Here is a 26,300-nt window from a genome sequence, read left to right as displayed (position 1 = left end):
AGTGCAGATAAGAGACACACCCACCCACATACACCCACACCCTCACTTTACTTAACTTTACGATCAGAGTGGACGATAACTTTGTTGTTACTAAGTTATAAACAAGTTCGTACAAGAGTGCCATAGTCAGTTCTCTTCCTCACAAGTACACATACTCTAACTCAAGTTCTTTTAAGTTCTTATTGTGTTCATCTCATAAATAACATTCTCTAGTATGTTTAAGATGACAATAATATAAATAATAACATTGAAATCCCATTATAGGAAACGAACAGTAAAAAATAACATACACTTGAAATAAATACAGTACTCCCGTTTTCTGTGTTTACTCCTACTTTGGGATTTCAAGGATAAACTAACTTATTTCATACTAACACTACCTGGGGGGGATGTGTTAGGTTAGCATTAGGGTGTTTAATCTTCAGGTGATTATATAATACGTAAACAGATGGTATTTTAACACTTACATTACACCTTTGGATTCCTCCACCTCCCTGGGTCTCTGAATCAACGTACCTGTAAAGTAATTAATGATGATAATAGGTAATATTTTTGGATAATTATATAGATACACAAGTGAATGATAGATACAGTGAGATAAACGGAGTGAAAGAGAGATACAATGAGTGACAGTGGGTGATAGATATTGATAGACAGTGATAGATGAAGTGAGAAATACCACACACACACACACTGTCTAGTAAAAGAAGAACCAGTAAGGAACACGACAGAGGAGCAGCCACAAGTCTCACCCATTCATAAAAACGCGCCCAGACCACAATGAGTGACGGGAGAAGTGAGACGGGCGAGGGGAGAGTTGGTGGGGGAGGAGGGAGAGGGGTAGGCGGACGGGAGGGTGAGAGTGGGGGAATGGATGGAGGCTCAGGGGAGAGAGGAGGCTAGGATTGATAAGGAGAGTCTTGGGTAGGATTCGGATAGGAGGAGTTGTCTACAAGGAGGTTTCAAGGCTCCATATTGACATCCAGTACCTCCTCGTCAGATAGCTTCCAGTGTACTTAACAGGCCCCCCAGTTCTCAGTTCTTGCAGGCTACCACTAACTCAGCTATTACGCCTGGGTCCTACTACTACTATTAAGACGAGGAGGCTATTAGGACCGAGGTCTATTAAGCCTAGTTCCTAATGCTATATGAAACGGGAGGGTTTAATAGGACTAGTGGAAGGTATTCATTTTTAAACACTAAAACTACTTTATGTAAACACGCCTCTAAATTTCTTAAGTTTCCCCATCAAACAGTAATCGACGTTTTCTTTCAATATTCTTTCAACCCACTCGCCTAATTTTATGTTTAATTTGATTTTCCTAATTCAAGACACTAATGAAAGACTTCTATCTATCATAAATTGTTTGTGTAATGTATTATGACGTGTTTTAATGTACGTGGTTCAATGGTTGTATATGAACTAAACGTACTTGGTAGGATAACAAATATAACCCACGGCCCTTATTTTAACCCATTTTAACCCACACTCATCATTTAAGTTGTAACATGGGATGCCAAGCTGTATTTAGTGAAGGTGTTAAGCGGCTTGATGCTGTCGGCTCCTACTTGTGCGCTCGTTCTGTTTACTTCTGGCTGTGATGGTTGAATGTTTTCGTTGTTTATTTTTTAATTGTAACATCTCTCTTGGCTTTTAGTTATTATCTATTATTATTATTATTATTATTATTATTAATTTTATTTTTATTATTGAATCTGACGATAAGTTAGGTTAGGTTAATTTCGGTTAAGCTTAGGTTAATTTAAGCTAACGTAACCTAACCTTCTAGATAGCGAAACAAAAATAAAAATAACAAAAATTAATAAAACCAGATAAAATAATAACTTAATGATATAAATGAGGGTAATGTTTTTTATGCATATTATATAGTACGAATGAGTGAATGAGAGAGAATGAATAAAGAGAGAAAGGATAGACTAAAGAAGAAGAAATAGTAGTAAAAAGTGGTGAAAGACTGACCAATTGAAGAACACTACGGTGACTTTTGTGTTTCTGATCAGGCTAAACTATCTCCTCCTTTTTCTTTTTCTTCGTCTTTCTTATCTCCTTCTCCTCATCATCATACTTCATCTATTCCACCTTCCCTCCCTCCCTTCCTTCCTCCCTCTTCCCCATCCCCCCCTACTCCCCTTCATCTTGTCTTTTTCTTCCACTTATTTCCTCATCTCCTCTACCACCACCACCTCCCCCTCCATTTTTCTTCCGCGTATCATTCTCTCCCACCTCCTCCTCATCCTTCCCTCTCTTCCTCATCTTTCCCTCTCTCTTCCTCATCTTTCCCTCTCTCTTCCTCGCCCTTCCCTCTCTCTTCCTCATCCTTTCCTCTCTTCCTCCAGTACCAAAAGGCAAAACAAAAGAGCATCTAATACCACCTGGTCGTGGAGACAGCAACGTCATGATGTTTATAACGCCGTGTGATAACGAGTCGCTCTTATCCCGCATCATAACAGTGACTATCCGCTTTTCTCATCCGCAGCGGGTATTGGGGTGTGCGGTGGTGTGGGTGTGTGGTGCGGGTGTGTGGGTGTTGGAGCGGGTGTGTGGTGCGGTGGTGGTGTGAGTGTTGGGCCCTGAGATGTGGGTGTGGGGGTGGTGGTGTGAGGCGGTGGGGGTGTGTGCAGCAGTGGGAGGGCGGTGTGGAGGCGGGAACGGCAGGAAGCGTGGGGGCGTGGAGGCTGGCATGGGCGTGGAGGCTGGCACGGGTTTGGAGGCTGGCACGGGCGGGGGCGTGGAGGCGGGCACGGGCGGGCAGGGGTGTAATAGGGCTCAGGTTACCCCAGCCTCACGCACAATTGGGGTAAAGTGTCATCAGTTCGGCGCGAGACAGTTGATAGACGGACGGCCGCCCAGACGCACATTGTCTAGCTCTCTTTTTGCTTATATAGTACAACACAACACAACACAGTATACCATAGAGGCGTCTGGCTCACTTCATGCACCCCCCAGAGAGGAGGTGGGCGGTGGGTTGGGTGTGTGTCTGTCTGTTTGTCTGTATACTGTCTGTCTATATCTCTGTATTTCTGTCTTGTCTTTATACAGTACTATATTTTAGACGTGCAATAAACAGGAACCTACATATCCGTAAAAAAAAAAATACTGATTAATTTGTTCGTCGCAAATCTTACGTAATCCATCCTAACCTAACCTAACCTAACATTTTGATATATAACTAAACTTATTAATGAACTTTATTTATTTATTCATTTATTATTTTGTGGTACGGACCGTTCATGTTGTAATATTCAAAGGCGTACGTATGGCCTGAGAGCTGTGGGTTCGTTTTTATGGTATACACGGGAAGAAAAACTAGTTGCTCCGCGCGTCTAGCTGCAGGCGGGACAACAACACTACTGAGATGCTCTAGCCTGGCGTCCATACTTGTGCAACACCCGAGAGAGAAAAAAAATGGAATGAATTTTTCTTTTAATCTTTTCTATTGTTTAAAATACGACTTGACGTTTGGAGATTAAGACTGGTGATATTTTGAAGTATTTCAATAGGAAATAATAACAAAGTGATTAAATAAAAATAATGATAAAAGCGATTAAATAAAAAATAGCTAACAAAGGCAATAAAATAACTAACAAAGGAAATCAAATAGGAAACCAATAGCAAAATTAATTGAATATGAAATAATAACAAAAGCAAATAAATAAGAAAAACTAATAGAAGCAATTAGAGAAAATCTACTCAACAAAAGTAGTCTACATAAAAATATAAATAAAAGGAATTAAATATGAAAAATAACAAGGAAAATAAAGCCATCGGGTTTTATTCAGACTTAGCTGTGGTAGTTAAAACACTTACAGAAATAATAACAGGTAATAATAATAATAATAATGTCACCACTTATTGTAGGAAACGATGGTTCTTCCAGTGAGGTCATTGTTTGGGATGGGTTGGCGGGAAACACAGAAGGCGCGTGAGGATTGGAAAGGTCATAGGTCAATGGGCCCCAGGTTCTGGTAGACCCCGGGGATCACCTGAAGATTTGCCCGAGCTTATTTCACCTGATGATTAACCCAGCTAACTTAACCTAACTTAAAACGAACCCAGCATAAAACGCGATGTTGGGTTAGCCAGGGTAAGTTGGATTAGTGTGAGGTTAGCATTGGGATTAGGTTAGGTTAGGTACGACATCAGAGCCGAGTACTATTAGGAGTAGTGGCCATTTGAGCAGTTGGCCAGGTATTCCACCGAGACCAGGCCAGGTGTAGTGAAGGTTAAATATAAGGATGACACCTGGCTTCCTGTGCGGGGTAACCTAAGGTGTTCAACTAGGTGTACTGAGAACCTCTTGCTATTATTATTATTATTATTGTTATTATTATTATTTTTATTTTATTATTATTATCATTATTATTGTTGTCGTTGTTATCATTATTATTATATGTAATGAGACGAGTTAGGTCAGGGTGGGTTATGTTGGATTGAGTTAGATTAGATTAAGTTAAGTTAGAACTAGGTTAAGTTAGGTACAATTGGGACTGGTGTTTTATAATTGAGGCGCACCTGATCAGTCGGCGGTGTTCGTCCTGGGGAAAACACAGGACTCACATCAGAAGTGGGGGTAGGGAATTTCCCGTCGATTCTTCACACCCGGAATAACTGTCTCTCTCTCTCTCTCTCTCTCTCTCTCTCTCTCTCTCTCTCTCTCTCTCAAAAGTATTCAATTTCTCGCCTCAAGGTGCTGGAAAATTTGTCTGCCCTGCGTGAGGCGATCTGTACGTGTCTCTCAGCCTTCCCATCACTGCCCTCTCCCTTCTTTCCCATCATCGCTGACACCTCCTCTCTCTCATCTTTTAAATCTCCCACACCATTCCATCCCACTTCCCATTCACTCCACCCCATCCGCCCACCTCCACCCCACTCAACCCACCTCCACCCCCACTCAACCCACCTCCATCCCACTCCCGCCCACCTTCATCCCACTCGGGTATACGTCACCAAGATCCTCTCTCAGACCAACCACTTGACTTGAGGGAATTGACATCAGGACCATTTGGGTAATTTGCATGTTGTTTTACCCTGTATATAAACTGTGGTCTCTCTCTCTCTCTCTCTCTCTCTCTCTCTCAGGAGGTTGGGGTCGACCCTTGGTTTAGGGAAGGTGAGTCACTCCCTGCTCCCCCACCGCCTACCTGGAAGCAAGGGTGGAGGGTTAACTGCTGCTGTTTCCTCCTCTCTCCCTCAGCCTCCTCCTATCTCTCCCTCCCTGCCTTCCCCTCCTTACATCTCCCACTACTCCCTGCTTTCCCCTTCCTCTTTCTCTCTCTGCCTTCTTCTCTCCTCTCCCCTTGCCTTCCCATCCCTCCTACCCCCCCACCCGTCTTGCAGGCTCCTCACTGTAGTAATCTGGAGGCGTCAGGCATGTTGTGTGGCCCCTGGAAGATTAATAGTGAGAAGCCTTCCTTCCTCCTTCCCTCTTTTCTTCCTTCCTCCTTCCTTAAATTCCTTCCCTCCTTCCTTTCCTCTCTCCCTCTCTCTTCTCTCCCTCCTTCCTTCCACCCCTTCCCCCCTTCCTCTTTCCCTCCTCCTTCAACTATTGACCAGTGTTGCAACATTCCTCCCTCCCTCTCTCTTGCAACGTTCCTTCTGTCACGCCTGTAACCGGTGACCATTATAGCAAAGCCCTTCCCTCACACTGCTGCACAGCCACCCCTTCCTTGCCACCTTTATTATCATTCTTGCAACGTCCTTCCCTCCTTCTTTCCTTCCTTCCCTCCTCCTCCTCTCCTCTCCTTTCAATGTCCCCCCTCCTCCCCTGACTTCCCTCCTTCTCCTTCCTTCCCTCCTTCTGCAATGTCCTAACCTCCTTGCAATATTTCCTCCTTGCAATACTCCTCACCTACTTTGCAATATTGTCTCCTCCTTCAGTGTCTTCCTTCCTTGCAACATATATATCACCTTTCGTGCAATAAACTTCAGGGAAACGATTTTCTTCTTTGCAACACTTATTTCCTCAACACACCAGTACTCCCCCTACCTTCTCCTCACCCCTCCTCCCCCCCATGTTTCCCCATCCTGCCCTTCCTCTTAGCTCTCTCTACTCCTCTCTCTCTCTCTCTCTCTCCCCTTTCCTCTCTCTTCCCCTCATCTCCCCCCTTCCTCTCCTTTGTACTCTCCTTATCCTTCCTCACCCTCTCCTCTACCCCTCACTGTTGTCTTCCATATCCTCAGTCCCCCCCACCTCCTCACCCCAGTCCCCCCTCACCCTCCTCCCCAAAGTATCACCTGTGGTCATTAGTCTAGGACTAGGTGACACCTGGCCATTCGTCTTACCTGTGTCTATTGTTCCCTTTCACTCTCCCCTCACTCTCCCTCACCTCTCATCTTCCCTCATCTCTCTCTCCCTTCACTCATATACCTAAACCATCCATTAATCTACCAGCCAAGTTTATCTATCTATCTTCCCACCTGGTTATCTACCGTCTCTTTGTTTACCTACATCTTCACGACCACTGAAGGTGTTATAAGGCGTGACCTTCTCCCCACCACCAGCACGACACATCACCACCGGCACAACAACTTTCGCTCAAGTACGATAGTGAGTGTAACATTCCCGCCACCGTGTCCTCAGGGCTCGCCTTCTTAGTGGGTGTGCGTACGGGAGTTAACTGACTACCTCTCTCTCTCTCTCTCACGGCCAGCTTGTCTCACCTGAAGATTAACCACCCGAGGTAGTAAGGCAGCTATCAAACAGGGAGGTACTGGGAAGATATTGGAAGCATAATAGTGTTGTGTAATGGTAGACACTGCTGCCTATATGTTACCAAGTCCCAGGTTGTTAATCTGATTTTCTGCCTCATTTACTTTGACAACACAACACATATCGTTTCTCACTATTGATCTTTTTTTCTATTATTATTATTCTATTATTATTATTATTATTATTATTATTATATTTTCGCCCCAGGCCCTGATGTGGGTCAGTGAACTGTGCCCTGGTGAGCTAATCCTCGTAAAAAAAACTAAATTAATAGAACCTGACTTAATCTTACCCAATGTAACCTAATCTAATCCTAACCTAACCCGAACGTAATTTAATTTAACCTAACCCAGGGCTTTAGTATGTAAACAATGGGGTCTGGTTCTGGGGATTAGTTGGTGTTTAGGCAGGGAGGGGGAGGGTTGTGTAGTAGTGTACAGGTGAGTATTTTTCACGCTGCGCTCTCTCTCTCTCTCTCTCTCATTTATTTATCTATTTTGTCCTCATTCGCGACGGCCTGTTCTTTGCTGTGTGTGCGCATGTGTGTGTGTGTGCATTAAAGCAACAACAACCACGCCATCACTCTACGAACAAGAACTCGTGTCAACTTTTATGAAAGTTCTCTGAAAAATGTTATAACACGAACTAGTGTGTGTGTGTGAGGGCGGACCACTGCAGTTCACGACACCACTACCACCCCCACACACCCCTAACCTCCCCCCTACCTACACCCCCCCCCCACACACACGTACCATAAATATGTAAACAGTATCGATATAACATGAAGTTTATAGTCGACCTAACGCCACCACTTCTCTTAACCTTGCGTCTGGCGGAGCTATTGTTTATGCTATTGACTAGAATAGAAATATATATCCGTTTGTTTGTCTTTGTTGTTCTTATTCTGTGGTTCGTTAAGTGAGTGAGTAAGTAAGTGTGGTCATTAAGTAAGTAAGTAAGTATGGTCTTTAAGTATGACTCAAGAATTAATTATGCAGCTGTGTAAGTGACGAATTCTTGGCTTGATTGGGCCGGTGGGAGGGGGAAGAAAATAATCTCTCTTAGTCAGGGAGGGCGTTCGTAGAGCTGGCTGACGCATCAATAAAATAAGTATAAGGGTGTCTGTGTCTGTCTTATAAGGCGTGTTAAGAGTGGTAATGGGAGCCGGTACACATGTTACATCGTCAGCTGTGTGTGTGTGTGTGTGACAATTAATTCCTGGAACCACTCGCTATACACACAGCGTTCATCCTGATACACACTCGGCGATAGATAGACAGTTAGATATAGATAGATAGACAGACAGACAGATGGATAAATTGATTGATAGATGGACAGATAGATAGATAGCTAGATAGAAAAATGGATGGCTGGTTAGATATATAAATCGATACATGGATAGATAAATAGACAGAAAAATGGATTAATTGACAGATGGATGAATAGACAGACGGTTGAATGAACACAGAAGGCTGACATCATCACCAAGACTAGACCAAATTATTTCACCCTGATACAGTAGACACACAAGTTAGGGGAGACAAAAGTGAATCGGGTTGCGCACGTCAGGACATTGATTGAGTGACGCCCCCCCCTCCCTTCCCCTACAGCAGCGCCTTCTACTGTAGGTTCCTCTGTTCCTCTGCTACTTGTACATTCACCCCAAGCTAACCTAACCTAACTTAACCTAACCTAACCTAACTTAACCTAATCTAAGTTAACCTCAGTCATCCTAACCTAACCTTAAGTGAACCTATAACCTAACCTAACCACATTACTTGCATAAGCCATCAACACAAGCAAACAAATATACCTTACCTCAACACACACACCTGACCACACACCTGAAACACACCTGACCACACACCTGAAACACACCTGAAACACAAACCTTTAAACCACTGGGGAAAAAAAAAGTTCCCCAGAGCCTTACAGTCGTTTATCTTAGCTAGGGAAAAACTTTTGATCATTACTTAAAGCTTTTTGGGGCACTCGCTCCACTGTACTGCAAGGTGTAATGTTGCGCTCTGTACCACGACCAATTAGTTCAACACCTGTAATATTGTCTCTTATGTTTTGGGTGATTGTTGTTATTGTTATTATCATTGTTATTGTTTTTTATTATTGTTACTGTGATTATTATTGTCGTTATTTATTATTATTATTATTATTATTATTATTATAATAATTATAAACACACACACACACACACACACATATACACACACACACATACATACACTTGGATATCATAATGACGAATGAAGAGTCTAAGCAGAGGCAGATCAGCTGATAGAGGTAAACACAAGGACAGGTGTACGTATATTGGCCCTTTAACTCAGGTACACGGGAGAGAGAGACAGGTATTGGAAGCTGACGGCTTACCACAAATTATTGGTCTTGGAGATAGCAGGGTAGGAGGCCTTTATAGGAGATGTGTGGGCTTGGAGATAACAGGGTATAGGAGGCCTTTATGGGAGAATGGAAGACGTGTGGACATGGAGATAATAACATAGGAGACGTTGGAGGGAGGTGTGGGATATAGAGGGAGGGAGAATGACTTTCAGTATATGACAGACAGACGGACAGACACAGACAGACGGAGATAAGGAGAAGAAAAAGACAAATAAACAAACATACGCCTTGGGTGGGGGGGAGCTGTGAGGTGGACGGAATGTGGACCTGGTCGATAGTCGGGTGGTGGTGGTGGTGGATAGATGGACGGTGTGTGGGGTGTTGATGGACGGTGGGGAGGAAGATAGGGTGATGGGTGGGGAGGAGGTGATGGGTAATAAGGGAGGAGGGGAGAGGAAAGGTGGTGATGGGAGGGGAAGGGGAGGTGTAAACAATGACAGGTAGCGCCTCCACCCAACCTCTGTTATGATGGTCTCTCTCTCTCTCTCTCTCTCTCTCTCTCTCTCTCTCTAGGTCACCTGGGGGGGGAGGGGCAATTATCGCTGTGGTATTGAAGCTCCTGTTGTCGACTCAGATTATCAGATTACATAGGTTGTGTATCAGGTCTCAAGACACGATGCTGATACCTTATATTGCCCCTCTTTGCCCTATATTGCCCCTATATATTACCTATCCTTGCCCTATACTGCTTTCCCTTGCCCCTTATTACCCACCCTTGCCTAACTTAAAAGAGACGACTGAATCTAACTTCCAATAAACGACTGAAGTTGACAGATTGTGGTGTCGGTTTTGTGTGTGGTCAGATGTCCCGAAGTTTAAGAGGATTGAATTCTCTCTTATTACCGTAAACAAACGATAGTGACCAATACTCCCTCATTGGCTGCGGTACACCACACTTGACGCACAAATCCCGCATGCGGCAAGAATGTTAATTACTCAGTTCAGCATGTATATAGACAGTGCAGGTATACAGTTCAACATGTATGAAAGAATATATAAACGTGTGAATATTTTGATATACATGGATAAGAGATGGGTGGGGGTTGAGGGTGTACAGGTGGGGGGTGATGGCTCAGAGGGTGTATTCCATTCATCTTTTGTGTGTCACGGAAGCGAAGGGGAGCGGCGCCACTTTTGGTGTTGTGTCGGGCTTTGACCCAGACACACACACACACACACACACACACACACACACACACAGATAGAGAAACCGTGATCTGATTTTACTAGAACTGGGATTTTGCTACGACGGGCCTAATTAGACTAGGGCCCAACAGGACAGGGCCCCAACAGGACAGGGCCCCCTTCATCTCTCGTGTCTTTCATCCCTCTCCCCTGTATAATAATTGGCGGGTCGTGTTATTAAAACTGTTATTGATTCCGCGAGTGTAATTACCTTGTAATTTACGATGGGGTGTCTGCCTAAGCGGGGGGGGCAGATGGAGGGGGATGAGGGGGAGGGAGGAGAAGGGTGAAAAGAGTAGAAATAGGAGGGAAGATGGGTAAAGGGGGGAGAGAGGGGGAGAGCTGCTATGTGTCCAAGGGTTAAAAATATCCAGTTATTATATGAAGATTAGCATCCCAGTTTAGTTCACCCTAACCTAACCTAACCGCATATTACAGTAAAAAAATCAAATATGCCCCCCAAATTACAGTAAAGTTATAGCCTTATAATATATTGAAATTATACCCCTGGAGTAAAGAAATTATACCACAAAATTATAGCAGCTGCAGTGAGTTGTATGAGTTAGGTTAGGTTGGGATTATATACAGTCAGAAATTATGTTTCTTGGGTGACAGACAGTTAAAACACAACTGTAACCTATAAACAGTCACACACCTAACTGTAATCACAGTAAAATAACAACTTACTGTAATCATAAGACAGTCAGAAACCAACTAACTGTAATCATAGACAGTCAGAAAAGCTAACTGTAATCAGACTGTAAGCCATCAGCTGTGAAAAACGACCTTTTGTGTATTACAAGGTGGATATTCGTTTGCATGTCTTACTACAGGCTATCACGATACGCCACCCTCCCCCTCTAGTCCTCACCAGCCCCCATCCCCAGCAGCCCTCACCAGCCCCCACCCCCAGCAGCCCTCACCCCCATCAGCCCCCCTCTCTCTCTCTCTCTCTCTCTCTCTCTCACACACACACATACACAGCTGCTCATCACAGGCAAGTCTAAAAACGCATAATAATATCCGGTCCAAAAACCCTTCATTACCTGTGTGTGTGTGTGTGTGTGTGTGTGTGTGTGTGTGCATCATAGATCAACGTTTTTAATCTTTATGACAATCCAATTAAAGACTTAGGATGAGTTTGGTAATTAGAGAAAGGTTGTTAGCCATGCAGCTTCTTGTGGGGCTATACTGTAGTCTCGTTGGGGCTATACTGCTACTTCTATCGTGCTACTTTACTGCTTTTGCTACTTTTATGATGTTGCTCTTCTATTGTTGCTACTTTTATTGTGATGCTACTTTACTACTACTACTGCTACAGCAACAACAAAATAAATAACAACAACATTAACAGCAACAACGATAATAATAATCATAACAAAAACAACAATAACAAAAGTGCCCCACGTCATAGCATTCGCACTTGACAACAAAATTATACCACAAAACAGGACAGGTAAGACAAATGCCTAATTATAAACAGCGTATGGCAGGTAGTGTACAGGTGAGGTGAGGGGGGGGGTGGAGTGTGTGACTACCAATGGATAGTGTAATTAAGGGGGGGTGTAGGTGTGGTGGGGGAGTTAATTTATTCATCATGTATAGACAGGTAAGGGGTGATCAGGTAACGTGACTCTTAATTAGGTTCATTGATTCAGGAGACGACAAAAATATTACTATAAATAAATAAATACCAATATAGGGTGAACTAATTATGGGATCTTGTTTGATATATTGGTGGTGATGGTGGTAGTGTGGTGGGGATGGTGATAGTGGGTGGGGATGCTGGTGGTAGAGTGTAGGTGATGGTGGTAGGCTGTGACTAGTGGTGGTGATGGTAGGGGCAGGGTGGGACTGATGGTGGTAGGCTGTGACTAGTGGTGGTGATGGTAGGGACAGGGTGGGACTCATGGTGGTAAGGTGATGGTGGTAGGCTGTGACTAGTGGTGGTGATGGTAGGGGCAGGGTGGGACTCATGGTGGTAGGCTGTGACTAGTGGTGGTGATGGTAGGGACAGGGTGGGACTCATGGTGGTAAGGTGATGGTGGTAGGCTGTGACTAGGTGGTGGTGATGGTAGGGCAGGTGGACCATGGTGGTAAGGATGGTGGTAGCAAACAATGATGGTGGTAGGCTGTGACTAGTGGTGGTGATGGTAGGGGCAGGGTGGGACTGATGGTGGTAGGCTGTGACTAGTGGTGGTGATGGTAGGGGCAGGGTGGGACTCATGGTGGTAAGGTGATGGTGGTAGGCTGTGACTAGTGGTGGTGATGGTAGGGGCAGGGTGGGACTCATGGTGGTAAGGTGATGGTGGTAGGGTGAGAGACAGCTGGTGAAGGTCAGGATGAATCTCTACTCTACAGGAAGGTGACCAGACCACCCTTGTTGTCACACACACACACACACACACGTTACATAAAACCCTGTAGGCCAAACGTAATGGAGAGCCAGGGGACCTTTCCGCTACGTGCCCAGCAATATAATGGCAGTAAATGTGAATTACATTGGTTGCAACACGGCCGCCATGTTTGTCTATCTGACCAATCACAACCGTAATCCGTAACTGACCAATCATAAGGACGTAATTTTTAAACCAACCTATCACAGACGTCCTATTCGTTTACATTCTTTTTTAAACTGACCAATCACAGACGTTTTAAATGGACTGAAACTGTTATTGACACCCGTTTATCTCGACCATTCACAGAGCAGTTAATATTTACGTCACTTCATATTCGCCAATCAGAGTCGGTGTATTGGGGCAGATAGGTCACTCACGGAGCAGTTAATATTTACGTCATTTCATATCAGCCAATCAGAGTGTATGGAGATGGTCACTATAGAGAGAGAGAGAGAGAGAGAGAGAGAGAGAGAGAGAGTGTGAGTGTGAGTGTGTGTGTGTGTGTGTGTGTGTGTGTGTGTGTGTGTGTGTGTGTGTGTGTGTGTGTGTGTGTGTGTGTGTGTGTGTGTGTGTGTGTGTGTGTGTGTGTGTGTGTACGTACTGACCTGATGTCCTAATTATTGTCAGCACCCCCTTACACACACACACACGATGTTTTACGTGTTTTTTTTTACCACCCGTGTTAACTTTTCCTACAATCGTGTCTTGACTTTCACCTTGCCTACTTCTAGGGCCTTGGTGAGGTGTGAGGGAGGGGGAGGAAGGCGAGGCAGAAGGATAGCGAGTCTCTCTCTCTCTCTCTCAACACATTACACACGAAAATTTCCTATTATTTCTATATACACATTTGGTAAGTATAGTATAGTATAGTATAGTATAGTATAGTATAGTCAGCTGATCGCAGGACTTTCACTAGCGGCATTGACTTAGGTGACCCGCTTGGACAGGGAGGGTCACACACACACACACACACACACACGACAACAATTACAGTGTGCACTAAAGGCTGTAGTTAAAGAGATCTGTTATTATGTGATGTGGTTTTTGTCATAATGGTATAGGGTTTGTTTACATCGTGTGTGTGTGTGTAGGGGTGAAGTTATAACACCATCATGCACCTTAATATAATTTTCTTGGTCATGATGATGATGATGATGATGATGATGTTAGCACCGCGTCTGTCAACATTGTGGTGTACAGTTAAAACCATCAAATCAACATAATGGTGGCAGAAGGGGTTGGCAGCTGACAACACTCGCCCACTGGCTCTTGACAACCACAACCACTACTGATAACATTCATGTCTCACGGTAGCCTATATACTGTACCTTAGCTCACGCACCTCTCTACCCCCCTCCCCTACCTCACGCACCTCCCTACCCCCTCCCCTACCTCACGCACCCCTTCCCTCCTGCCCTACCTTCCCTGACGCACCCCTTCCCTCCTGCCCTACCTTCCCTGACGGACCCCTTTCCTCCTCCCCTCCCTTTCCTCACGCACCCCTTCCCTCCTGCCATACCTTCCCTACGCACACCCCTTCCCTTTGTCTACTTCTAAAACCCACACAGATCTTATACAACTCTTCAGTCTGTTTAGTTCTTAATTTCCCTGAATAAACTTGGCATCGTCCGCAAGCATCTGTATGGAGTAGCTCCTGGCGTGTCATTTATGTAACGAACAAACAACAGCGGACCCAATACATTGACCTGTGGTACCTCGCTTGTCACGGGTACACATGATGCTTTCGTGCCATTAATCACCTCACAGTGCTTGCAATCACGAAGAAAGTCTCTGACCCTCGCTAGGACATACTGCCACTGAATCCCGTACCCTTCCTGTTTAATTCTCAGCCTTACGTGGAGGTCACACCGTCAATAGCCTTTGCATAGTCGAGATATACAGTATATTGTCGGTATTACCACCATTCCCCATACCAAGACCTGCCGACACATCCAAATAGGAGCATCAGTGTTGATATTCCTTTGTTGTGTAGTACCCTTGGAAATCCTTTAAATCCTACGCCGCAAAACGCCACTAGAGTGAACCATAATCCCGAGCTTAGTAGATGCTGTGGAGTCTAAAGTTGCCGTGGCCTAGTGGGGAGTACTCTCGCTATACCTCCAGCCCCCCCCCTCCCCCCCCGTGCGGTGTCTCGGATCGATCCCCGGTGCTGAGTTCAGTTTCAAGAGGTTATGTTTAGTGAGGGAAGTGAGATAAATGTTTAATGGGTATATTGATGTTAGGTTGTGTTTACCTCTCTCTCTCTCTCTCTCTCTCTCTCTCTCTCTCTCTCTCTCTCTCTCTCCGGGGTTAACTCGTAAGGAATAACAAGTTTCATCGTTAATTCTTCTCTTGAAATACTTAACACTTTTTTCTGGCACGCATTCCACTAGCCGGCTCTCTCGTTCCAGCTCTCCCAAACCGGCTTTCTCTCCCAATCCGGCTCCGCTTAGTAGTAGTACGGTTTGTGGGCCAGAAGTTCACCATGATGGCCGGATATGGTAGTTAGTTAGTCCATACATATAATTACTTAATGAGACAATTATTTTGGCCCCTCATCTTGTTTATGGTTGGGTGATCGACCTTTCCTAGAGTGTAAACAAATTACTTTCCCAGAAGGTTAGGTTAGGTAACCGTGTTTGGGGGTTAGGTTAGGGTGTGGGGGTTAGGTTAGGGTGTGGGGAGGTTAGGTTAGGTTACCGTGTGTGGGGGGTTAGGTTTGGTTACCGTGTGTGGGGGTTAGGTTAGGTTACCGTGTGTGGGGGTTAGGTTAGGTTACCGTGTGTGGGGGTTAGGTTAGGGTGTGGAGAGGGTGAATCATCAACAAAGGAACGTATGCACACGGTAATGAGGACACGTACACAAGACAATAAAAGTAAATATTCAGGACAATTTTCTTTATACGACTCAACATTTATTTCTGTCGCGTGATGTGAGAGAGAAGTCACTATACCCTTCCCACACCCCACTCACCTCCCACACCCCACTCACCTCCCACTCACCCCACCCCTCAAAAAAAATGCTATTATCAATCTCGTAAAACTCGGGTAAATTTTTTCATTGGTTACGGTTCAGGTGTCGTCACGTTGGTCATTACACTTACCAGGTATAATAACGTGTCATTACTTACCTGTTATTACTGTAACTTGGGGAATATACATAAAATCTATCTATCTATCTGTCTATCTATCTGTCTATCTATCTATGTCTATCTATCTATTTTTAGCGGTCTGTCTGTGTGTCTGTATGTATGTATTTATTTATCTATGTACATTTTTTCATATATCTATCTATTCATCTATCTATCTATCTATCTATCCTGAGGCCACCTGATCTTACGTAAACATTTCCTGGCCTAAAGAAAACAAATCCACAGTCGTTCCCAGGTGTTGATTAATTAGGTGAGTGACACCTGTGGCGGCTGACCAGAGAGGTACGTGTTAATGTGATACACCTGTGAGGGAGGTCTTAGAAGTGAGAGAGAGAGGTCTTAGTGAGTGAGAGGGAGAGGAAGGGTCTTAGAGTGAGAGGGAGAGAGGAAGGGTCTTAGAGTGGAGAGGAGAGAAGAGGGAGGATGGTCTAAATGAAGGGGAAATGGGAGTGGGAGGAAGGGTTTCAGAGGGTAGGGAAGGGGAGGGGTCTTAATGAAGGGAGTGGGGTAGGGGGGAGGGGAGGGGACAAGTACTCATAGCAACACCCCTTATACACTCGATACAGTATACCCACCACTGTATTCAACCCAAATTACTGTACTTACACCTGTACCTGTCACCATAATCAACCCAATTACTGTAACCTGCACTTGTCACATTAATTAACCTGTATCCCCCTCCTATGTATTCAACACCTGTACCTGGGCCAATACATCTGTCGGCTACGTGTCTGGGTGTAAATTAGGTAATGAATTTCTATAATGTCAAAGGCGTTATTCCATATATCGGATATAGCTGTAGTGACGTCCTGGATAACTGGATTAATGAGAGAGAGAGAGAGAGAGAGAGAGAGAGAGAGAGAGAGACCAGTGGCCATGTACATCAGTGGCCATGTACAATAGTGGCCATAGGGGTGGTGGTGTTCAGGGGGCAGTATCCTCTCTGTGTGGCTTAGGAATGTCACTCACGGTTTGGAATCATGAACGAGAGGTCGATACGGTACACACACACACAGAACCCACGTATACATACACATATACATACATAAATAAAATACCTTACACGCACACACAACACCACACCCGTCCACACATACATACATATACAGACCACACACACACACACACACACATACACATATTTCCAGACCATACACACAGGTACCACACATACATACACATCACATGCACATCACATGCACAGACCAAACATACATCACACACATACACATACTTTCCTTTTGCCTTCTATATTCATTTAGCTAAACAAACAATAAATAACTGAACAGGTCTATACACGTTCCTCACACGTCCCAGCTTCACTAACTACCCAATTCGATACGTGACCAAGACAGACAGACAGGCACCTACAGGAACCCCCCCCTTTAAGTGTCCAATGAGCGTGAAGTACATAACATAACATAACGTAACCTGACCAACTTACCTGCAAAATTGATGACCAGGAGACACCAAGCAACAGCGTCAGTCCACCTCATCTCTCAGGTAAACAGGTCCTCTCCTCTCTCGCTCCACCAGTGTTTAGTTATCCCGTATAGCGCCCTCTAGAACAAGAGATCCACGGGCGGCGGGCGAGCGAGGTGTTCTCCCCACGGTGTCTAGGTACTGACTGACTGACTGGCTGGCTGTGGCGAGTAGCTGTGCTGTAGCCCCTCCTACCTCCCCGTCATCCGGTCTGGTGGTTCCTTTGCCCTGTGACCACCAGACCACGAGACCAAATAGTGAATTTTACCACCGGGATTACGCCCTCCATTGATTCTCACCTCGCGAGAAAAACACTAATTTAACCCCTCCCCTCCCAGGTAGATTAATCAACATCAGGTGTACAGAACCCACTCACCTAACAAGACTCATTCCAGCATTAAAACCATCAATAAATGCTTTCTTAGTCAATAATCCATAATGTTTGTGTAGGTGTGAGTCGAGTATAGCACCTTGGTTCACCTCACACTACACCGCAAGTCTCCTCCTCACCTCTCATGTTACCTGTCTCCTCTACCTGATTATTATGGGTCCACAGGTGTGTTATGTTTCTCAGTCCTTATTTATCGATACACCTGTACTGTCTGTCTGGTTAAAGTTGAGTGTAGTTGATGTTGCCTGGGTTTGTTTCCACTCTCGTCTGCACTACACCACCTACAATATCATCTACACTACGTCAACTACACTACCAACTACACTACACCATCTACACTATCATATAAATATACGTTAATGTCTACACACACACACACACACACACACACACACACACACACACACACACACACACTATTCCTGTCAGCATTTTATCACATGGTGGTGTTGTAAGTACTGTGTGTTAGGTCAGGTTGGGTCATTCATTATCCTGAGTTTATTGTTGCTTTTGTTATTGTTATTTTTTGTGATTAATTTTGTTATTATTATTGTTGTTATTGTTATTATTAGTTATTATTGTTATTATTGTCATTGTTATTATTATTATTATTATTATTATTATTATTATTATTATTATTATTATTATTGTTAAAATTATATACATTAAGGTAACGTATCTTCTCTCTCAGCCAGGTGTAGGAGTCTCATTAAGGCTACTCACATGTAGTATATAAGTCATCAAGGCTCCAGGTGAGGTAGTGAGGATGATAGTGGAGGAAGTGAGTTGTAGGGGACCTGACCTGAACTGACCTTAGGATGTAAAGTGAGAGTAGACCTATTTGTGGTGGCCATCCTGCACTGTATATTGTGGCCACCCTGTATTGTATATTGCGGCCACCCTGTACTGTATATTGTGGCCATCCTGCACTGTATATTGCGGCCACCCTGTACTGTATATTGCGGCCACCCTGTACTGTATATTGCGGCCACCCTGACTGTATATTGTGGCCATCCTGCACTGTATATATTGCGGCCAACCTGTACTGTATATTGTACACCCTGTACTGTATATTGCGGCCACACTGTAACTGTATATTGCGGCCACCCTGTACTGTATATTGCAGCCACCCTGTAATTGTGCTATTACGGCCACCCTGTACTGTATATTGTACATCCTGCACTGTATATTGCGGCCAATCTGTAGGTATATTGTGGCCACCCTGTACTGTATATTGCGGCCACACTGTACTGTATAGGCCACCCTGTACTGTATATTGCGGCCACACTGTAACTGTATATTGTGGCCACCCTGTACTGTATATTGCAGCCACCTGTACTGTATATTGCGGCCACCCTGTACTGTATATTGTGGCCATCCTGCACTGTATATTGCGGCCACCCTGCACTGTATATTGTGGCCACCCTGAACTATATATTGTGGCCAACCTGAACTATATATTGGCCACCCTGAGCTATATATTGTGGCCACCCTGAGCTATATATTGTGGCCACCCTGCACTGTATATTGTGGCCATCAGCTCGTGTACCGCGGTATAAGACTCTGCTCCTTTGTTTGTGGGAAAATTCTGTCTCTCTCTCTCTCTCTCTCTCTCTCTCTCTCTCTCTCTCTCTCTCTCTCTCTCTCTCTCTCTCTCGTATAACAGTGGAAGAACAGAACCCCCAAATTAACTATTGACTCACAAAACTCGTATATACCCAAGAATATTACTAGCCAGGTTAGGTTTACGTTACGTTACCTTCAACCAACCAACAAAAAATCGAGGTTAGAAAATGGACGTATCTCAGGGCCCCATCCAGAGGTGATAGTTAAAAGTTTCTCAAGGTAAAAATTTTCCCCAAAGAAGGATATAGGAACAAATGGCAGGGTCCTGGTCCCCCCTTGTTGGTCGGTACTGATGGGGTCGACCAGCAGATGAATTGGACAAATCCCTAACTGGTCCATCAGCAGCAGTAGTAGTGGTCATGAATCAGGTGGCCCAGCAGTAGTGGCCATGAATCAGGTGGCCCAGCAGTAGTGGCCATGAATCAGGTGGCCCAGCGGTAGAGGCCAGGAGGACTACACCCAGGTCTTGGTGCAACAGGGGTGTGTACTGTATTATGGTCACCCGCTCCTGCCCGGGACAGACCATTGTTGTGTGTATATATATATATATATATATATATATATATATATATATATATATATATATATATATATATATATATATGTACGGTGCGGTTTCACATAAACCAGGGTTGAGACAGGTGGCCTCTCTCTACCTCAAGAATTTCAATGCTCACAGGTTGGCATCTCTGTCTCTGCAGGGACAAGTTGCATGTTAGTCTTATTAAATTTACCACACTATTGTTTAACAGTGGCTAACTCCTCTTCGCGCCTCGTGAATATTAGTTAACTATTCCTTATCCTTATGGGCACAGCAGACACTATACCCCACCTGATGTTTACATGTTCACCTGTCCTAATCACCCCAGTACTCCAGGTGTGTGAGAACGTACCCTAATTGGCTCACAGTGATGCAACAATACTTCAGATGGCTATCAAGATAATAGCTAATTTATATTGGGACTAGTGACTCTACCTAACACTCGTACGGTCAGGTGGGGGTCTGGGGGGTATAAAGAGTTATTGAAAATCCGGTTCTTGACTACAGAGGGCCCACACAAGGCTCCAGCAGGTCCTATGGTGGTTGGTATTTAGCATCTCCAACCTCTCCCTCCCCCACCTCTACTCCAACCTCTCCCTCCCCCACCTCTACCTCCAACCTCTCTCCCTCCCCCACCTCTACCTCCAACCTCTCTCCCTCCCACCTCTACCTCCAACCTCTCTCTCCCCTCCCCACCTCTACCTCCAACCTCTCTCCCTCCCCCACCTCTACCTCCAACCTCTCCCTCCCCCCACCTCCAGCCTCTCCCTTCCTTCTCTACCCATTCCTCCCTCTTTCCACCCCACCCCCCCGCCTCTTTCTTCATCTCTATCCCTCCCTCTTTCTTCATCCCTCCCTCACCATCCCTCCCCTCTCTCCACCCTCCTCCTGACTCCATCCCCCTCCCTCTCCATCCCTCCCTCCCTTCCTCCCCCCCTCTCTCCATCCCTCCCTAACCAACCTAACCTAATCCTTAACATATACAGGTGTTGGACAAAATCCCCTGGACAATCCCACACCCCCCTCCTCCAGTTAAAGTGTAAAGTCGTATGGTATTGTCCGTGTGTGTGTGTGTGTGTGTGTGTGTGTGTGTGTGTGTACGAAAATTCAGGTGTGTTGGACAGGTGTGTACACATCTACAACAACACAACTGTATGTTTAAGTACAGTGTTGGGAGTTGGAACTAGGTTTAGTGTTAACGTTTCCTTGGCACACACACACACACACACACACACAGGATAAGTGTCCTTGGGTCTCCATCACTGAGAAAAGCTTTAACAAAACGCTACCTAAAGCAGTGAGCTGATTGGTCGTGCACAGTAAAATACGCTAGACATGTATATCGAATTACACATAAAAGTCCCTTATTAATACATGTATACAATATGTATAAATGAGTAGATAAAAATACTGATGAACAAATAAGCGAGACACATGAACAGTTCCTCTTGTTCATCTTGGAGTAATGTAAACACTGGAGAAATGGTGTCACTGTTGAAGCAGATGGTCGACTCACTGACTCTTTACAAACTATAGAAAGATGGCTACGAATCTCAGGTGCTGCAAGATGTGATACAGTACTTCAGGCTAGACAAAATACTCCAGGACGGATCCAGACCGATACACGTACAGTACGTCGATGATAAAGGTTCCTCAAGTCTTTTATACAAACAACCATTTCTGCCCTAAAGTGTAATATTTACACCAAGATGTGACAGTGTTTTAGGGGCGCTGACTGCAGGAAGAATGCAGTCTTTAAATGTCTCCGGTGCCCCTCACATGACAACACTAAGGAAATATTCCCTTTCACTCGACGGGCGGGGGTAATAAACTTTTGGGTTCTTTTGGGTTACACAGCGGTGCCGCGTGAATGACTCTCTTCAGTTTCTACCACATTCTTTCCGAACTTGTCTCTTGCTAGGATATAAATGATTTATGTAGTTAATTGTCAATAACTACTTCATTATGATGTTATTGTATTCATATCACACCACACCTCCTCTTGAATTATGTGTAGTCGCTGTAAATCATCTGGTCCTTCAGAGTAGTTTATCGCACAATAGCATCGATCCCCCCTACTCACCCCTCGTTGTGGGCCGTTATCAAGGTCATGGCCGTTTTATCCCGCGTTCCAAGTATCGTACCCAACACCTACGGTAGAGAGGGAGACCGGTGAGTACGCACACGGAAACTCTGGGTACATATACGGTCAACGGGTCAACACGACTTGCCTCAGGCTACCTCAGGACTTCCATTCAAATGTGTACCATAACAGTAGTGGCCTAAATTAATGATTTTTTTGAAATAACATTTAATACATTTACGGAAAACTCTGTAATATATTACAAATTCTTTATTTAGAGATCATATATTTGTTTCTAACTCGTTTCAGGTGTATTAAAGTGGTAAAATAAGGATTTAGAGGATAAATGGTTTGAATTTACGCGCGAATCCATCAGGTAGCAGACGACGTAGAACCGAGGATGTCCTTCAAAAATGCAGACGATATGTTCCAATAATATCCTTATATTTTTTTCTCCATAAGTTGTGACGAAGTTACGTTATGAACACAATAAAACCTTTAATGTCCTAATTAGAATATTTTTTGTGAAGCCGTGTTGCGTGTAAATTTTTACGGAGGAGGATCAACGGTGCATAAATAATTGATAGTGCGCATACACCAAAGTTAAATGGCAGTGCTTGTCTAAACTCAAAATATAGATCAAGTATAACATTCTTTAATATTATGTGTATATTTCTCTGATAAGAAATAGGTGTTAATCCTCCCCCACCATTAGAGTGAATATGCGTAGGTTTTAGAAGAAGAAAGTTGACCACCAAAAAATAGAACCAGTCAAAACCAAAATGGCAACTATGGAGGGCTCGTCGGAGCAGACTGTATCGTGTAATGCGGAAAGATTAGTGCGTGTAGGTTATTATGAATTCGAAAAGACAATTGGGAAGGGTAATTTCGCCGTGGTGAAGCTCGCAACACATAAAGTAACACAGTCCAAGGTAAGGAAATTCCAATAAACGGTTTGTTTATCTTTGGTGTCCTCTCCTGGAAAGATCTTATCTTGCCAGATTTTATGACCTGGTAGCCTTATGGAGAGCGACACTGGGGGGAACTGTATGGTGATTATGGTGGGAGGCGAGGTAGAGGGAGTGGCACAGAGAGGCAGGTGAGGCTAAGGTTGAAGGCTCTCTCTACGTGTTTATATGAGGGGGGCAACACAGCCACCTGCCCATCACACACACACATACATACTTATACATGCACACATATACTTACACATTTTCATATATATTTACATATATACACCCACACTCACACAAATACTCACACAGACAGACACATGCCAAGGACAATATCAGTGGTGGATAAAATTAATATATATATATATATATATATATATATATATATATATATATATATATATATATATATATATATATATATATATATATATATATATATATGAATGGCAAAGCATATATAAATTGTGAGGAACGGTGAGTAATTTATCTCTGCGATCCTAACACCCATGTCAACACACCTTACACTCGTGCCGTTTTTTTTATTCGCACTCAATCACGCTTATTGTCGTTGAATCATTTTAATATCCAACTCTTCATGTTAATTTTTTGTATTTATATCATTTGTTATGTATTACGTTTATGTGATTTTTATATTCTAAGTATTTATAAGTATGCCGCCAGTTATATAGACCGTAGCTCTTCATTCGTTCGCAAGCGTAGAATTAATGGTAGTGGTCGATGTGTTACGGTGATTTGGTAAATGATTTGATAATTTAGGTGAGTATTGAGGGGAGGAGACGAGTGGAAGGACACGACTAGATGGACTGTGTTTTGGAGTGATGTTTATTCTTTACTTTGCAGATCATTTGTAAATTTTGTGATTTTAAGATGTCACCTAGAGAAAGAGAGTTGGGGCAGGGGGTCGGTGCAGAGAAAAAGTAGACTTTTAATTTGGCATTAGATTGGATCATGGACAACATTACAGACACTTGATAATGTAGGTAACAAGGCGGTTAATTGAACACAGAAGCTATTAAAAATTGACTGAATGGATTCTAGTTTCCATTTATCTCTTTAATGGATTGTAATTAACGTTTCCACAATGTTTCGTCCAATTCTATCAGCTCCTCCTGGTGTTAATATAAAAAAAAACTAACCTAACCGACAATAGGACTAATATCCACAGCGTTGAAATTATCGTATAAGAGTTCTTTGGGGCCACCTATTATTTTCAGTGTTAATACAGGTAATAATAATCTAGACGAATTTAATGGATATAATCACTACCCTGGAACATCATCCCTATGCGGTTCTGCTATTATAAGTGAAGTCTTATAATGGTGCATTTTACCGATTGGTGACGGTACGTTCGAAAACACGTGTTTTTATGAGTGGCATGAACGTTTAAAAATTGAAAGTCAACTTCTCTGCTCAGAGGGGCTGTTATGGTCACCAAACACTATCAGAGAGGAGGGGGTGTATGTGAGTGAAGGAATGAATGCCATTAAGACCCTCTGACTGAAGGGGTTAAAGTATACTATTCTTGTGAGTGGATGTTCAGAAACTGTGGGTTGCTGTACAGTACAGTGCAATATGTGTATTGAACCACAAATAACAGTATTATCCTTCCATCTATAGATGCTAATTTGATATTTCTGGTACTATGGTGAATGTAAATGAAGATCCTTAAAGAGTATTAAATAGTAACTGATATACTTTGTAGCTAGATATTATTTTCTGTAATAGCAGGATTTAATTTTTCAAAGGCTTTCCAAGGACCAAATGATGCATTTCATCACTAAATTGTCACTGTTGCAAAATTATTGTGAAATGTTTAAAAACAAAAGTCAGGGTTATGCAGCCACCTAACACAAAATCTCTTTTCAATGAAAACTTAATTCTTGCCCCAAGATTAAAGCAAATCGACTGGAGGAATAACTCTTTCCATATTCATTTATTTATTTTTTCTTGAAAATAAAGATGCTACAGCCACCTACTGCTTCATGTTTATGCCATGTGTGTGTACGTCTCTTGATAAACGCTGCACAGCAACCAACCGAACTCGAGTAGTCCATTGCGTTTGAAGGTTTAATCAGACAATTATCCTTTAAATGTATGGTGTGGGTTTATGTACAATAAAACAATATCCCCAGCTCTTGGCCATGTACCTTTTCTCTAAATTGTTGCCAAGTCCTTGCTTCTTACCATCTTCACCAAGACTAGATCATATTTCCTTCATCGCTTCTTTATTAGCTCTGGATTAGTGTGAGGGAAGGTGTCATCAACGTTCATTCTCTCTTGCAGGTTGCCATCAAAATTATCGACAAAAACAAAATAGATGCCGATAATTTGAGAAAAATCCTCCGTGAAATAGATATCTTGAAGAAGTTGAGACATCCGTACATCATTCGACTGTACCAAGTGATGGAAACAGAACGCATGATTTACCTTGTCACAGAATACGCCAGTTGTGGTGAATTATTTGGTAAGTTTACCGTGTCGTTGGTGTTCTTCGGTCACTGTAAAATAACTTCCGAGGGGCTGACTGACTGACTGACTGACTGTTGGATAATTTAACCCCCACCAGTACACACTACTAATTATGACTTTTTCTTATTTTTTCTTAGTATTTTACAATAATAACTACAGTACCTTAGTTAAATACTGTATCCTACAATAATCATATATTTTAATTTCTTCCTGTACAATTTAATGGCTCTGTTACACTCATATTTGTCACTGTTAAATTTTTTGGGTGCTATTTTTGGCAATGTATTTAATAGCTTACTATGCTGTGTCAAATTTATTGGATAGGAAACTCTTACTAGTCATGCCTATAGGACCCATTTCCCACCATATGATTTCTTTGCTAATCTTATTTTAATCCTGTTCTGTATAATGCAATGGCTCTTATTCAGGGTGAGCCACAATGATGTAACCCATTTTAAAAGCATGTCATTATTTTGCTTGTGAATTAATTGTGATTATTTTGGCCTTAAAGAAAACATAATAGATCAATTAATTAGTAAAAAAAAAAAAAAAAAAGTCCACCGTCACTCCCCGCCCCCACAGTGGTCACGGGGAGGGTGAAGTTTTGGATCACCGCCGAGACTCTCTTCTGGGATGCATCTGATCTCCATTGTACCCCACAACTCTCATTGTTTTGGTGTTGTTGGCATATAGTACTCTGGATTTAAGATGTCCCCAAAGGTAGTGGTCAGCTGGAGACAAATGGTGGGGAAGGACTCTCGGTGTGCAGTGGGGTTAACAGATCCCCTGGAGAGTATCGTCTGAAAAATTGCACAGTGGCATTTGGTGTGTAAGGGGGATGCACCATCAT

General features: G+C 43.4%; 2 protein-coding genes across 7 annotated transcripts in view; one reads left to right on the top strand and one right to left on the bottom strand.

Moving 5' to 3' along the window:
- LOC121853643 overlaps positions 1-17,519 on the bottom strand; it is an 86,139-nt gene extending 68,620 nt beyond the window's left edge. For 2 of the 3 annotated variants that reach the window (XM_042347919.1, XM_042347920.1), the window contains exon 1: positions 17,326-17,519. In XM_042347919.1, the coding sequence (XP_042203853.1) occupies positions 17,326-17,377 (52 nt within the window). In that variant the 5' untranslated portion in view covers positions 17,378-17,519. The remainder of the gene's footprint in view (positions 1-17,325) is intronic. The other variant, XM_042347922.1, reaches the window with a different exon arrangement.
- A 5,191-nt stretch (positions 17,520-22,710) lies between these two features.
- LOC121853396 (serine/threonine-protein kinase SIK3-like) overlaps positions 22,711-26,300 on the top strand; it is a 37,887-nt gene continuing 34,297 nt past the window's right edge. For 2 of the 4 annotated variants that reach the window (XM_042347462.1, XM_042347465.1), the window contains exons 1-2: positions 22,719-22,936; positions 25,265-25,445. In XM_042347462.1, the coding sequence (XP_042203396.1) occupies positions 22,787-22,936; positions 25,265-25,445 (331 nt within the window). In that variant the 5' untranslated portion in view covers positions 22,719-22,786. Of the gene's footprint in view, positions 22,937-25,264; positions 25,446-26,300 lie in introns of all 4 variants that reach the window. The other 2 variants (XM_042347464.1, XM_042347461.1) reach the window with 2 other exon arrangements.

This window comes from Homarus americanus, unplaced genomic scaffold (assembly GCF_018991925.1).
Source record: "Homarus americanus isolate GMGI-L3 unplaced genomic scaffold, GMGI_Hamer_2.0 scaffold4896, whole genome shotgun sequence".
Taxonomy (NCBI): Eukaryota; Metazoa; Arthropoda; class Malacostraca; order Decapoda; family Nephropidae; genus Homarus; species Homarus americanus.
This window is presented reverse-complemented; position numbering and strand designations above follow the sequence as displayed.